The following is a 16,739-nucleotide window of genomic DNA, read 5'->3' as shown; positions in this document are numbered from 1 at the left end:
TTCTAGTTTGTTTATGCTCTCACCAACTGGATGTTTATGATGTCCGTACTCTGCACTATAAAGTGTTCAGAAAACAAAACCTGTTAAAACATTTCGACTGCACTGAAAGCCTTCCCCTAAGATGCAAATAAAGTTATTTTTTGGTTATACTTCTACGCTAAATATGCTGCCAGTTGTATCTGCAGCACTACCAAGTGTGGGTCACATGGCTACGAGTACCCACGGAAAGTCGAAATCAATACCGGCACTCTGCTGCGTTCATAATTATTGGAGAGCATGGGATAAGAAAATGTCAAGGAACACCTTAAATCAAATGTGTGAAAATGGTGCATTAACACAACCACAGAAAAAATACAAGAAAATACCATTTTGGGGGGAAAAAAACTGCTAAAGTTTCTGCTGAAGCAAACATTCCAGTCAAAAAGCTCCCAAATCCCCATTTCTTCTTCTTCTTCTTCTTCTTCTTCTTCTCCTCCTTCTCCTTGTCCTTTCTTCTCCTCCTCTTTTTGATGGCAACTCAAGGTAGCTCAACCCAGCTGAGAACAGTTAAGAGACTATGCGAACTCGCAGAGTAGAAAACGAGGTTCCGTTGTTTCGAAGCGCAGCAAGACGCACAACTGAACCCAGTTTGTCAGTATACTTCTTAGAGGACAGTACACTCAAACATTGACAATTTTTAACATTTTTAACAGATGGGAAAGATCATCCAGCAGTTTTTATAAAGTCATTCCATGGCATGCTATGAGAACAAAGGATTAGATTTGTCAGTAGATACATGCAGCATGATGTTCTATTGTGCGCTGCCAAAGCAGAATATCTGTATAACTGGTATAGGTTCCTGAGAAAGCTTTCCTCAGAAAATATTGGTAGATCAGTCTTCATGAAAGACTGCAACAGGAGGAAAAAAATCCTGAGTCTTTCATTGTTGCAACCAGAAATCTTTGCCTGTGTGTATAGAGAAAAGTGGATTCCTCGGGCTAATATTTTGCGTATGTTAAAAAGTGAATGACCCATCACAACGAGAAATTGTTCGTGGCGCCACAAGACAACTAACAATTCTTATGTTTGTCAAATCATTAGATTTGCTCTCAGATGACAGGAAAACCGATGAAGCAAATAGTCCAAGTGACATTTAGGCAACTGTGTGATGTAATGGAGGGGGTGACAAAACGGAAGGGCATCACAGTCACTATGCATGCCACAGGTATTTTAACCAGCACACAATGTCAATGCAGAGTAATAACACTCAAAAATCTTACCAATGCAATCACGATTGAAAATTCACGGATTGCTGGTCACAGCCGAGCAGCCAAAGCAATAGATCTGGATATCAAGTAGTCATTGAGAATATCAAATTCACAATCTACCTCATGAGGAATTAGACAGTCAAGCACAATATTTCCTGTAGCAAAAACTGTAAAATGAAACAAGTATGTAAAGGTTAAGCTGAAATTAGCCACATTTAAAAGACCTGATGGGTTGGCTGCTGTGAATGTTGCGGGCATTCAATGGTAGTTAAATTTATTAAAATAAGAGCAATGAAAATTATTACAAAATGTTTTAGGTGCTGAGCTGATAGAATGTTCTAAGAAAAACAGAAAATAATTTTTAACTGTCATGTCGTGTAAAATATACAATGAATTCTGTATATGTAAAGAGCCTTTGGCATTACCGATCAGCAATATTTTAATCATAATAATATAATACATAATAATAATTATCACAATTTTATTGAAGCGGTCAGAATTGCGCCAAACCAGTTAAGTTACAGGCTGTGACTGGCGAGGAAATATTTTTTTTTTTGGACTTTTTCCACAGCACTTCCTGCAGGACATATTTCAAGAAGGGAAGCTGAGATAACAGAAGAAGGCACAGAAGTGGAATTATTACAAGCTTCTATGGAACGTGAGGTTTTGTAAATCGATAAAAGTAAGGATGGAAGGCACTACATACAGGCCACCATACAATTACCAAGAAGATAGAGCTAGCACCAAGATCAGTGTGGAAATTATCAGCAACATATACAAATTCCTCTCAATGGGAAAAAAAGAACAAAACAATGTTATCCAGGAAATGAATGAAAGCAAAAAGTCAAATCGCACACACCACATAATATGCTAGAGTGGAAAGTAGGCAAACAAAGCAAAAGCCTACACAGCAATCCACTCCACATGGTACATAAGTCTCAAGATGCTGCCTGGTAGCTACTCGATGCCCGCACACTACACAAGACTAATACTTGCGCACATGAGATCAGAAGATTGAGAAGAAGAGTTTTATGGTGTCAAATATTTAACAAGCTACAAGTAATCACAAAAATACACAGCTTCAGATACGTGGGCATCATACCGCTCAGTTACCAAGCACTGGCAGGGCACAGACAAGCAAAATTTTTGAATGTATAAGATTTTTCTTTCAGATTAACAGGATAGTTCAGGAGGTGACAAGATTGTGTAGAACTGGTTCCACACAGTCGTGTGATCCTCCACTGTGCCATTAATAATCCGTGCACACTAATTTTATGGGAGGTAGAAAAAAGGGCTTTAATTTGTGTTTCTGTGTGTATGTCATTCATTGTGTATACAGCTGTTTAAGTGCAGCTTCGAAAGGCCGATTTATACACATATCTAGTGGTTACATGACCGATGTTGGGCCTCCAGGGATAACGACAAAGCCAGTTCTCCACTTTTGTAACTTGTCTCACACTTCCTCAGTTGTATGTCTGCGGAAGCTGTCCAGAACCAACACGTTACATACATTCAGTAACATACTAGGGTGATGTTGCCAAATGTGCATCATCCAGTGAACCACAAGGTCATTCTCCATCCACCCTTCCGGATTTGCTCTCACCAATACGCCTTTCACTGATATTTTCCAAATAGTTTTCCTTTTAAATATCATGTGAGATAGTTTGCTTTCATCCACTGCCACTTACATAAATCACATACACCTTTGCTTTTCACTGCAACCAGTCCATATTATGATGCTAGATTCTCCTTTCGATCCACATTACCAATTTTCAATAATAAATAAAAATGTTCACGGCACAGATTTATCATGTAACACTGAAAACTCACATTTTCACTTGTAATTGTCTGGAAGCTGACAAGCAGTGGTATTTTTCTGGACGAGCTTAACCCATTTCGAAGGTAAAATCACAATAGCCAGCCCTGGCTTGTTTTGAAACTGGTGATGCGTTGTTCTTCAGCTAAAGGCAATGCTTTGAGTTGGCACATTTAACCAGTCATTACGCATCCATATTGTCGCTTCTCACCTACATGATCACAGCGACTTTTTTCAAGGTCTAGACGCTTCGTTTTATGGCTGTGAAATGCCTGACGATTACCGTTCATTTCTTGAAGCTGAATTTTGTTTTTTCACCACTCACAAATACAACTCTCGCTCACATTGTGCTCTCTTCCCGCTGCACAGTTTCCAGTGCTCTCTACTTATTCAACAATTTTAAGTTTTTTTAGCTGTGTATGAATGATAACAAGAACTTGTAGCCATAATCAACAAGTTAACACACGGTTAAAACTTCACCTGTAACATGCTGCTGGCGTGTCACAGACTTTACTGCAATTATTCTGCACATCCTAGTTTTTCGTCTTTAAATTCGGGAAAAAATATGTGCTGACTATTTGTGTGTATATGGTAAATTATGGCAGCGAAGTGGTTTACATGTGCTAGTCGGTTGTATTGAATCAGTGCACTGAGATGAGTCAACACAGAAATGTGTCATAAAGAAAGAAAGCAGCTATCACATTTGGAAGTGCCCATGACAACACTACAAACGAAGTTGCCCAACATCAACTACAACATGTTTACGAGACGGTGTACTACTCCCAGCTCTGTAATACGGCATAAAAATAGTGGTCGTAGTACGATGTTAAATGACAGGGATTGGAAATTAGCATCACACCTCGTCAATAACAATCGGTTTGAGATGCAGCAGGATTCGCTGTTAGTGAATTCAAGTCCATCTCAACCAGTTTCTGAACAAACACTGTGAAATTAAAGGTATGCAAAAGACATCTGTATTTGGGTACATCACAGAAGGCCATTGCTCACAACAGCGCATAAAGTTGCACATCTTCAACTGGTCAACTGGGGGAGCGGGGAGAGGGTAAATATCAATCGCTTACAATCAGTGGAGGAAATAACTGATGAGTTCCAAAGTATTACCAGTGGTCCACCTAAAAAATGACTGTTATAGGGGAGTTAAGAACAATAGTGCACAATGGTCTAGCCGCTCCTCGTGAACCATACATTTCTGTGGTCAATGCTAAGTGGTGCTGCAGATGGTGTAAAGAGCGACATCACTGAGGAAATGAGTTATTTGAAGTGATGAATCATATTATGCCTGGTAGTAATCTGAGGGTAGAGTTTGAGTTTGGCAAATCCCTATAGAACAGAGAATGTAGTGTTACGGTACAGGGGTGGTTTTCATAATTACGGTGTGTTCCCTATACTGCACTCAGAAAGAGCTAAATGCAGAAGAATAGGAATACATTTTGCGGCATTGTGCAATATGTACAGCAGAGGAGCAGTACAGAGGTGAGGACTGTTTGAATCATCATGAAAATGTACCCTGTCATAAAGCAGCTTCTGTGAGGCACTAGTTTGTGGACAATAGCATCCCTGAAATGGACTGGCCCGCCTGGAGTTCCAACCTGAACCCAATGGAACACCTATGGGAGGTGTTAGAACATCACTTTTACTCCAGACCCCAGTGGTCAACATCCCTAACTTGTCAGGTTTTGGCTCTTGAGGAAGAATGGGCTGTTGCTCCTCCACAGACACTGTGACATCTCATACAAAGTGCCCCCAGCAGAGTCCAAGCCATCATAAAGGCAAGTGGTGGACACACCTCACATTGACATCCACTAATAGGTGTTCAGATACTTTTTAGCGTCTGATGCATTCTTTCATAATCAACTGCTTTTGGCCAGAGAAATCTTCAGTGAAAACCCAGACACAACATGCAAATAACTTCTCTCGAATGACCTCGTATGGCAATCCCTCGGTTGATAGAGTGAACTTTAAGTTTTCTGCACGCAGCATTGTCAAACTTGCTACCGAGATTTTTCAATATCACGCAACACACAACAAGTAAAATATTAACTCTCGTAACGAAGAAATGAAAACCAAAATCACAGCATGCAACCGATGATCACACAGGGCAGCAAACTGTCTGAACCTTATGCTTAGTGGAAATGGGAACTGCTACGGAGACGGAGGTGAAGATTTGGCAATAGCACGTGGCTACAGACCTGACAATGTGTTCCGTGTGTCCATATCTCATTTAGTAAAAAAAAGATCAAGTATTTATGGTTCAACACATGGGCCATTTGCACAGTATAATTTGCAAAAAACCTCATTTTGATATCTTGATCTGTTTATGAAATGTGACAACAGATATTACCACACAATCCCAAAATCTCTGACACTCAGGGACAGAAATGGATGTATTGTGTGCGAACATCTCCCAGATATAAAAACCAATAATTCGAGAATTAAATGAAATATTGTTCTGCTCTCAATTTTAAATAAAATTCTAAAATCTTATCTACATTTCATATACATGGCAACATACGAGCTAAAATCAACCATATGCATAGTGTACGCAGTGCATTTTTATCTCTGCAAACTCTACATCTTGTGCAACACATTACTTAATCTGACTCCGCACAGAAACTGTGACAAACAATGAAAAGAAATTCATTTCCTTATCGAACAAAGGTTTCAGACTTTAAGATGCGCAAACTCAGTTCTTTTCACCAAATAGTTTTCTTAAAACTGGATAATAAGTATTTCATAGCACCTGGAATATCACCTATCAGCACAGGTAGCAGCATTATGCAAGCAGTACAGCGACAACAACGTTATGCTCGGCAAGGTGTGCAGAGAACACGTGTGTAGGAGTCAAAGCATTAATTTGCCAAGACGTTTAAAATTAGCACAAACTTTGCTGAAGAACAAATTTCATTCTGGAAATAACAACTTACAAGGAGTGTGTCGAATTTACCCAAAAGCAACAAATACTGTATTTACTCGAATCTAAGCCGCACTTTTTTTTCTGGTGTATGTAATCCAAAAAACCGCCTGCGGCTAAGAATCAAGTGCAAATCGGAAGTTCTGAAAAATGTTGGCAGGTGCCACCACAACTAACTTCTGTCGTCGAATATATGTAGCGCTTCGCAGGCACAAAGATAAATACTGGCACCAAAACCTCTGCATCAGTAAATAAATTTAAAAAAAGGTGGAAGACAAGCTTTTTTTCTCCACCCTGAGTTTCGAACAATGCATTTTCATACATTATCCAACGAAGTAAATACAAATTCCGTATTGTTCATATTGGAATGTAGCAGCATTTCAATGCACTACGAAAATCTGACTGGCAAGACTGTTTCGGATGTTTGTCAATATGGCCAACTCTGCGTTCTGAATATTTTCCTACCTGTGAGAAGAGATGGTTGCTAATAGGACCTTTTATGAATTGTGAATCACATGCAGTATTCTCTTCACCATAAGAATAATAAGAATATAAACATTTTGCCATGTATTCTTTCGTGTTTGCTGCTATCTCATTTAAATCCTGTCTGCTAATAAACTACGTGTTAAAACACGGAAGAATATACATATCATGTCATATTTATATTCGTATTATTCTTATGCCGAATAGTGATACAGTCAGAAATGAAGCACGGCAATTGACTAGTTTTTTAAATCTAAGATGACTAATTTCTGTGCAGAATGTAATGTACAAAAGAGGCGTCTGCAAAGATTTTCAAATGGCAAAAAATTTTAGCTTAACTCTCGTTCAGAACATGTATCCTACGCAGTCTATTATTTGGTTCTTGTTGATCATTATCAAAGAAAGCAGCAGTGTAAGTAACAACAAATAGCAGTCTCTTGCCATTGTTTCGCTAATGAGACGATTCCCCCCCCCCCCCCCCCACCTCTCTCTCTCTCTCTCTCTCTCTCTCTCTCTCTCTCTCTCTCTCTCTCTCTCTCTTTTTTTTCCAATTGTAAGCGGCGGTAGCGCACACAAAAGCAAGCCTGACACAGTACAGTAATGCATTTTCAGCTTTGAGTGACGTAAACACCTATAACAAAGAGAACAGCACTTATCAGATCAAAGAAAAATAAGCAATCATTTCAAACCAGATGAAGCACGTGAAAAAGGAAGGGTACCCGTATAAATACGGACGGAGCACCTGACGCATAGCAACGGCTGCCTGATAAAGCTTAACTGCTAAGCTTACGACTCGAACCAAACTACTATAGCTGTATCATCATTCATTCGACCTAAATTGTGTCTCATATTACAATGGACCAACTTTGTTTCGATTTGGAGGTGTGGCCTAAAACTTTTCTCTCCCCTTTAATTTCGAGTCTCAGATTTCAGGTGCAGCTTAGATTCGGGACAATTTTTTTTCCTCGATTTCGAGTCTCATTTTTCAGGTGCGGCTTAGATTTGAGTGCGGCCTAAATTTGAGTAAATACGATATTCACACAGTCAAAGGCATCAACTGGAGTGGAGCACACAGCAAACAGAAATGGTTCCAAGGTATGCTGGCTATACACAACAAACAGGTGTCCACACTGCCAAAATAACGTGTCAAAAGAGAGCAGTTCCTTGACAAAAACTATCCTCTTTACAGCAGCACTATTCTGTCAAACTGTAACACTGTGAGAGAGTACCAATTTACTCTCAGAACAAATTCTGTCAGCAAATGAAAACATACTCATAAACCTGTGACTGCCTGTAAGCCTGCGGCGAACGCCCGCCGTCTTCGGCAAAGCTGTCTTCTCCACGTGAGTTGCGTGCACTCCGTCCACCGGCACCTTTCTTCTGTCGAGGGGAGGGTGACCTCAGTCCAGGAGCATCTCCGTTGCGAGCAGCGCGGCCCGGCTGGAAGTCCCATTTAGCTCTGGCGTCCTCAAAATTTCTTGAAGGCGGGGCATCCTCTTCGACCCACACGGAACGACTCATGTCACCACTGTCACCACCTTTGGACATGCGAACTTTCAGTACATGTTGAAGTTCGGGCTTGTCATCTGTGGAACAAAAAACCAGTCATTGCATTCAGGTTATTAGACATCAGACCTATTACAGAAACATTAGGGATTATGAAAATGACTACCAGATATATAACAGTCTTTCTAGTTATTGCTAAGGTCCACCGGTTGTACGACTCCGAGTATAGCATTACGATATTCCTGTAGGAAAATAATTACTTCTCAAATGATCGGCACAGTTTCAGAAAAGTCTACCTCTGTGAAACAAAGCTTATTTTGTTCACACACAATATCTTGCACATAGTAGATGTAAGTAATGAAAACAGGTACAGTCTGTGTTCTTCAATTTCTGAAAGATGTTCAGCACTGTACCATATTACAGACCAATACAGTAGTATGGAGTATCCTTGCAGACACACAACTGGCTCAAAGGATATTTGACTAATAGGCAAGTATACGAGGAAAATTTCATGAAAACAATAATGTGAAAAACAACACGAAATTCGGGATTTTTAATGAAATACTGTACAAAAAAAAAAAAAAAAAAAAAAAAAAAAAAAAAAAAAAAAAAATATCGAAAAATTTGTCCTATTAGCACATAAAAAAATGTTATAAATCAGAGAAAGGCAGGTTGCCGATTTTTGTAACTGCTAGTTATTGAATGTTGAAATTCCATTTTGGCTCTTATTTCCTCAAGACTGAGATTTGTCTACAATCTTAAAATGAATGATAATTTCCTGTGTAACTACAATGTGATGTCAAAATTAACACCAAAAGTTGAAAAAAAAAGAACATTGAAATGGGGGGGGGGGGGGGGGGGGGGGGGGGGGAGAGAGACAACAAATATGATGAAAAAATGACCAGAAATGACGAAAAAATACATTGAATTTGCCAAAAAACAACAAATCTAGCTAAAAACACTGAATCTGATATTAAACACGAAATTTGGTAAAAAACACTAAAAAAAGGCAACACCAAACTTGGTAAAAATGTGACACTGAATTTGACAAAATAAGTAACACCACATTTGGCAAAAAGTATCACTGAATGTGGCAAAAAGACAACAATGAATCTGGCAAAAAGACAACAATGAATCTGGCAAAAAGACAACAATGAATCTGGCAAAAAGACAACAATGAATCTGGCAAAAAGACAACAATGAATCTGGCAAAAAGACAACAATGAATCTGGCAAAAAGAGCAGCAAATCTGGCAAAAATAGCAGCAAATCTGGCAAAAATAGCACCAAATTTAGCAAAAAATAACAGTGAATTTATAAAAGAACTGCAAAAATAATCCAAATTTTGCAGAAAATAACTGGCAAAAGAGAACACTGAAATGGTGGTGGTGGTGGTTGTGTGTGTGTGTGTGTGTGTGTGTGTGTGTGTGTGTGTGTGTGCGCGTGTGTGTGTGGGGCGGGGGGGGGGGGGGGGGCGGCATTGAATTTGGCAACAAAAAAAAAAAGGCAATACCAAATTTGGTAAAAAAGGTAACACCAAACTTGGCATAGAAAAACACTGGACCTGGCAAAAAATAACACCAAATTTGGCCATAAAATAAAACAATTTTTTCGTGTCCCTACTAGCAGGGCTCAGTATGTCATACTACAAAAACAAAAGTGACATAGGATGTGCCCCAAAGAAATGTCATAGCAAGCAGAAGAGAGGAAGTACACTGTCTTGCTGCATGTTAACATAACTAGCATAGGACAGGTGGTATGCCAGCGAACTATGAGCAGCATTATCACTCGATATTCACTGTGGAGCAATTCTGTTGAAATTGAATGTGCTCATTTCGTGATTTTGTTTAAGCGAGGTGTTTTATGAGAATATGAGCAGGTGTTGGTTGTGGGGAGGAAATGATGTAGAACTTCTAGCTACTCGCTCTTAAAAGAATGGAAGAAGAAAAACAGGCTCGTGTGTTTCTTTCCAGCCTGCACATGAGATTACAGCTAAATGTTTCCTCTGACCTCCAAAAAACACTGTAAAATTCTTATAATAGATGAGAGAAATTCCACGAAAAGACACAGATTTGACTCATTAAGGTTTTGTATGTGATTCACATTTCACAGAGGAAATTATTCATAAAAGAGAAGTTGTGGCAGGGAAGACGGTAAACTAGGAGAAACTGCAGTATGTGCCAATATTTCTTCCACCTAAGAAAATGCGCAGAATGAACTGGCGCTGGAACTAGAAGTTGTGCGATACGAAATAAGGTGAGAACAGCCAATGCTGAAATCAATCTACTGAAAAAACAGTTCACACTCAAATGTCATGTTATTCTTCAGGAATGTAAAAGCTGTAGTGTTTTATGGTTGTGAGTCCATGGAATAGTCCACAAGGGATATCATATCAACAACTCAATGGTTACACTTAACCCTTCTTTTCCTAACGACACTACATATACAAACTCAGAGACTCACAAAATGTTAATGAAATTTAGACATTCTCCCTGATAAAAGTGCCCCTTTGCCTCTGAAAGATCTCTCCTGTTCCTAAGAGTAACTACTGAAAGTATCTTCAGAACATTTCCACACTTGTGGAAAGAGGATTCAGTTATGTACTGACAGCATAATTTAATCATGCTCTGTCTGAATGTCATTGCGACATTGTAAGATCTCATAGTAGCAATTATACATCGTCAGTGTTGTACTTCCTCAATTTTCCTATGTACCTGTAAAACTGTCAATATATTCTAGTGGAAACTTAAAAATAAATGTGACACACACCCACCCACACACACGACTGCAGTTTCAGGCAACTGAAACCACACCACAAACCAGGAGAGACTGCAGTCGTGTCGTGTCGTGTCTGTGTGTGTCAATGCAGAATGCTGCGAAAGTCAGACATCCGACACTGCACAGACTTCCATGTGGATGACATAGTTCATAGTTATAGGCATCCCTGGCGTACAGAAACAACTAAAAGAGTTGGGGGGGGGGGGGGGGGGGGGTCACAAAGTCTGGATGGAATCCCTGTTTCGTTTTACAAAGAGTACAGCATTGGCCCCTTACTCAGCATGCATTTACTGCGAAAATCTCACCCAGTGAAAAGTCCCATGTGGCTGGAAAAAAGCACAGGTGACTCCTGTATATAAGAAGTCTAAAAGAACGGACCTGGTAAAAAATTTACAGACCCATATCCTTAACATTGGTTTGCTGCAGAATTCTTGAACAAATTCTTAGTTCAAATACAATAAATTTCCTTGAAACCAAAAAGCATCTGTCCACAAATAAGAACAGTTTTAGAATGCGTAGCTTGTGCGAAACTCAACTTGTCCTTTTCTGAAAATATGCTGTGGACTATGGATGAAGGTCAACAGGTAGATCCAATGTACTGAAAGGTATCATCACTGAGTGGCTGTAGGAGGATGTAAGATGACTTGGACAAAATTTCTAATTGGCGTGATGAATCACAGCTAGCTGTAAATGAATAAAAATGTAAATTAATGGCGACAAGTGTGATAAACAAATCCATAATGTTTGGATACAGCATTAGTAGTGTCCTGCCTAACAGTCGCATGGTTTAAATGTCTAAATGTAACACCGCAAAGCAGTATGAAATGGAATGAGCATGTGAGAATTGTGGAAGTGAAGGCAAATGGTTGACTTTGGTTTATTGGCAGAATTTTAGGAAAGTAGTGTGGGGGTTCAACTATAAAGAAGACCACATATCAGTTGCTAGTGCGACCTACTCTCGAGTATTGCTCAAGTGTTTGTGATCTGCACCAGATCAAAGGAAGACATCGAAGCAATTCAGAGGCAGGCTGCTAAATTTGTTACTGGTAGGTCTGAACAACAAGCAAGCATTACAGAGATGCTTCGGGAACTCGAATGGGAATTCCTGGAGGGAAAGTGACATTCTTTTCAAGGAACACTACTGTGAAAATTTAGAGAACTGGCATTTGAAGCTTACCGCAGAACAATTCTACGGCTGCCAACATACATTTTGCAGAACGATCACGAAGATAAGATATAGAAAAGTTTTTCCCTCGCTCTATTTGTGAGTGGAACAGGAAAGGAAATGACTAATCATGCTAAAGGATAATTTGTGCCATGCTCCATAAGGTGGCTTGCAGAGCACATTTGTAGATGAAGATTTAGATGTAGATCATGTGATTAACATTGTTCTAAACTGGTCTTCCACTGCATTAAATGCCCGAGTTTCTTGGACAACAAATTCGGGGGGAGTTCAAGTCTTCAAAAAGGTCAAAGTGTGACTGGGAAACTATCGAAACCTACAAGGAATCCCTAGATTGCAAGGTTGCAGTTTAATCTTTAGTAAGGATTATTTGGAAGTGTTGCATTAACAATAATGAAGGAAACATATAAGCTGCTAATGATTCTCCATGGGCATAAGAAGGGTGACAGAGAATGAGCGTCTGGGAGGTGCAGAGATCCACTTTACACAATGGACATGACTGACATTCAAGAAATGTTAAAAAATAAACCATTAACTTGCACAGTGAACACCAAATGAAAAATGGTGCACCACAGTGATCACAAATGTTGACACGATCAAGATCAAAGGCAAACTCCTTGGGAGTTACAAACTGGGCAGGATGTTCAGCTAGGAATCTACTCTTAAAGAATGCTGAATCATATTGGTGTAAAGAGGTGAGGAGAACTAATGGAATGAAACCAAATGTGAAACAGTCTGTCATGGAGCTTACCATGAAGCTAGCTATCCTTTACAGTGTAGCTGCAGATAGTGCAACTGTATCGTTTTATAGGTATGCTGAAACAACAATATGAGGCTGAATTTGTCCAGTGGTTCCAGGCAGTATGAACTGAGAAGTCACACACTTTTCAGGAGAGATAGTTTGCACTAAAGGAGTATGACTTCATATGCAGACCAGGAATCAAGCAAAAGAAGTTATTTTAACCAGACATTGACCAAAAGCAGTGCTCATACTACAATTCCAGTTCTCTTACACTAATTTTCCCACTCTTGCTTGCTGCGATGTAAATGTTCTCTGGTTTCCATGCAAGATCACACACACAAGAAAGAATCATAGGGGGCAGAGCACCTCCAACTTCTTGCAGCACAATACATCACTTTCCGGATAATTTACCATCCAGATTAACAGTCAGCATAATCGTATAATAACGTGTTAAGACACTGATCGTAGTCGATTTTGATACAACTCTCCTAGTATCTCTAATTTCTGCAGTTCCTTTTGTATGCATTTCCTCTTCAAATCTGGAATGGCTGGAGTTGAAAACAAATTCCTTACAGAATGATGGGCTAAGTTTGTTTACCTCATCTACAAATTTTCGGGCCAATTCTGCAGTTTGCTGACTATCATGAAGTTAACACTTTGTTTGAAACTTCATTAACTTATGCCTTCCAATTCTGTAGCACTGTTTGAAGTTATGCAACCACCCACTGCTTCCCTTGGAATAACTGTAATCTATGTTGCGAACAATTTGATGCGCATAATGTGGTAGGTCACTATCGTGCACATCCTGTAAATTGTATCTAGGATCCTTGAAATGCACAAACACCAGTCAAAATATGTTCATAATTTTTTTTAACTATGCTGCAGATGATCTACCACATATGTAATTATGTTTAGCACCCGCTCCTTAGGCAACCATTGTCCTTTACCATGTTTCACTGGAGAAGGGATTTGTGGCTTCCTGCCCGACAAATATCACGATTACATGGCTCGACACCTGGTTCAATATCACTTTCACTTGTTAAGCACATATTGTCATCATTGCACTCCTCACGCATACCCACACAATCGAGCGTATACAACACCACACATTCCACTTACACATCTTGCAGAGACGCTACTTATTTCTCACTCTGCAAAATTCCTTGGGTTCCTTTCTGATGAAATGTCAACTTCGGCAACTGTAGTTGTAGATATAATGCAGTGTTTGCCACGTTTATAATTGCCATTTCTCTGCTTCGTATCGACACCACTACCACTGTTGCGAGTTACTTGTCTACTAAGCAGTTCAACTATGCTCTGTAGCCTCCTGGTGTGCTCACCATAGGATACCCCAGTCCCACCTCCTGTCGCCATTAGCAGCCAATGTTGTGGCTGCATGGTAGACAATTATGGCATGTTGAATGTCAAAATGTCACTGGCCTTGAGCGACTCACACTGGAGAGGTTTCTTCTAAGTGGCAACTGATCGTCCCTGGGGTAATTTTATGAAACCTACACATTTCTTTAGGTAAACTTATGTCCGTGCACGAAAGGATGAGCTGTGCATTGCAACTGCCGTAGTAATATGTGCTCACCAGAATCACAAGCCGAGCAACTATCTCATGTTGGAACCAGTGAGCTAGGGGAGTCAGCAGACTTTCTCCTCCTACTTACTATGGAAATGTATTAGGGCCAATAATGTCCTAAAATATACACTAACTATTTATCAGGTAGAACACCAGCACTATTGGTTTGTTCCAAGACAATGCTGTTGTCTACAGCAAATCACTGTTGTTGTTGATCACAAGAAAAAATTGAACTTCACATAATGTATAGCAGTTCTCTTTAAATGGAAAGAAATGCCCACAACAAAGATAAAGAACAGAATAGTATCCAACATGACATCCTGAGAGCCACGACTTGACTTCAAAAAAGCACCCGAGACTCAATACTACACCAATGCTTATTAATGAAAGTACAACCGTATACAGCATGAAGCGAAATTTATGACTGGATTCAGGATTTATTAGTAGGGAGGACATAACATATCTTGAATGGAGAGTCATTCAAAGGCGCAGAAGTAACTTCAGATTTTTAGCAGGGACTGTCAATGCTCATGTTGTGCATTACTGTCCTGGCAGACAAAGTGAAATCAGATGCCAGGATTGCAGATTATAGGAACAAAGTGTGTCCCTTCAGACTGGGTCAAACATCTGAATGCCTCACAAAAGTTAAAACAATGCCAACAATAGAACTAGAAATTATTACGTTAAAATTGAAAAACAAAGATTCTTCAGGTTGGAATGGAATACCCACGATAGTTCTTAAATTTGCATGTAAAATAATGGAAGACCCACTGCCTACAACGGATGTTACCCAAAGGTGATAAAAGTATGAAGAAATAAAACCGCTGTTCAAAAAAAGGGTCACATGAGAGGATATGCTAATTTATCATCCCACCTATCTTCTTCCAGTCCTGTCAAAAATATTCAAGGAGCTGCCGCCATCCAGATTCGAAGTTTTATTGAGAAACGTGAGATTATTTTGAAAAAGAAATTTGGCTTCCAGAGTGGAAAACACTCTGCAGATGTAATTAACAAGTTTGTTGACAAGATTAGCACATCATTAGGCAATAAGTCTCGCAGTGGTCTTTCGCGAGTTCACAAAAGCCTCTAACCAGTGACAGCTGTTGTGTAAGAGCACAAGAGCATGTACAGGTACACACCCTAACTTTTGATACCGCGAGGATTTATTGGTTATTTTTCCTTTGAATGCTGTTAAACACAATGCAGATGTGGTAATCTGAAACACACGGCACTAACGCTACTGCGCTATGCTACATTGCTCCTCTAGACTCTGTGAAACCTGGCATCAGGGTCACGAGCACACCATCAGTTGTGCATGTTTTAAGGAGCTTATGGGCCAAACACATATGGGTTTGATAAACAACATGCACTGCTAGCCCTTACTACTGAACTACAAGTTTACGTCAATCATCAATGCCTCCAGGTGGCAGCACACTGCAGCAGACATTTATACCCACTCGCTTGGTATAAATACCACTAGACGGTAGCACATTTCTCAGATATGTCAGTTCACTCACTATACAGTAAAATTAGATTAGACATCAGTATATGTTACAGTTATACTGATAAAAAAATTTATTTTGTGGGATTCTGAAGGAGATACAGTGTATTAAGCTTTGGATTTTATCCCTTTCAGACCCAATACGCACAACTGTGTGGGTGCGGTTTATTTGCGTTGCAGCATCATATTATTCCGCTATGCAGTTGAGTCCCAAGACACACGAGTGTGCAGGAATCACAGTTTTGTATACAACTCCATTTATATCGATACATCGTTACAGATGCGAGATATTGTGTCTTAATCTTTGGTAATTTTCAAGATGGCGGGTCGGAAGCATGTCTGTCGAGGTAAATGTTTATTGTGCTTTATTTATTGCGTTTTGACATTTGGAAAAATGTGTTTGAGATTACAAAAGGTGTACAGAAATAAATAAAAATATGTCTGCACAATTATTTGAATACTTTCATAGCTACAATCACTGTAACATCCACACACACAATTGTGCGTGTTTGGACTATTTTACCAGCATATGGTCGTTTTCGGTCGATGTTTGTGGTTACAATTCGGAACAGATTACGGAATAGATAAGTCATTTTACTACTGTATTTACGCATTATTTTCACAGTTCGTTTGTTTGTTTCGTTTTAGGGCTTACTGACGAGGAAAGTCTAGCCATATTAGATGACTCTGAAGTGGAAGTCTTCAGTAGTGATGACGAATTGTTAGATACAACTTGGACACTTCCAACAATCAAACCTAGACTTGGAGAAAGCTCTGAATCTTCTGACGAGGAGGGAAATTGTAACAATGCTTCTGCAACAATATTACCAGTTGCTCCAGAAGTTCAGGACAATTTTCCCAGTCAACACAGTAGAAAGAATTCTAAAAAAAACAGTGGAAACACATCGTTGTTTTTCCACTTGGGGAAAAAGACCATTCACCTCCAAAATTTTTGCGCACTCAGAGT

At 39.5% G+C, this 16,739-nt stretch overlaps 1 protein-coding gene across 5 annotated transcripts in view; it reads right to left on the bottom strand.

The window, feature by feature from the left end:
* LOC124551376 (zinc finger matrin-type protein CG9776-like) overlaps nucleotides 1–16,739 on the bottom strand; it is a 265,653-nt gene that overhangs the window by 207,430 nt on the left and 41,484 nt on the right. For 3 of the 5 annotated variants that reach the window (XM_047126421.1, XM_047126425.1, XM_047126423.1), the window contains one exon: nucleotides 7,752–8,064. In XM_047126421.1, the coding sequence (XP_046982377.1) occupies nucleotides 7,752–8,064 (313 nt within the window). The remainder of the gene's footprint in view (nucleotides 1–7,751; nucleotides 8,065–16,739) is intronic. The other 2 variants (XM_047126422.1, XM_047126424.1) reach the window with 1 other exon arrangement.

The sequence above is a fragment of the Schistocerca americana genome, chromosome 9 (genome assembly GCF_021461395.2).
Source record: "Schistocerca americana isolate TAMUIC-IGC-003095 chromosome 9, iqSchAmer2.1, whole genome shotgun sequence".
Classification (NCBI taxonomy): Eukaryota; Metazoa; Arthropoda; class Insecta; order Orthoptera; family Acrididae; genus Schistocerca; species Schistocerca americana.
Note: the sequence above shows the minus strand (reverse complement) of the source record. Positions and strands in the feature narration are given on the sequence as shown.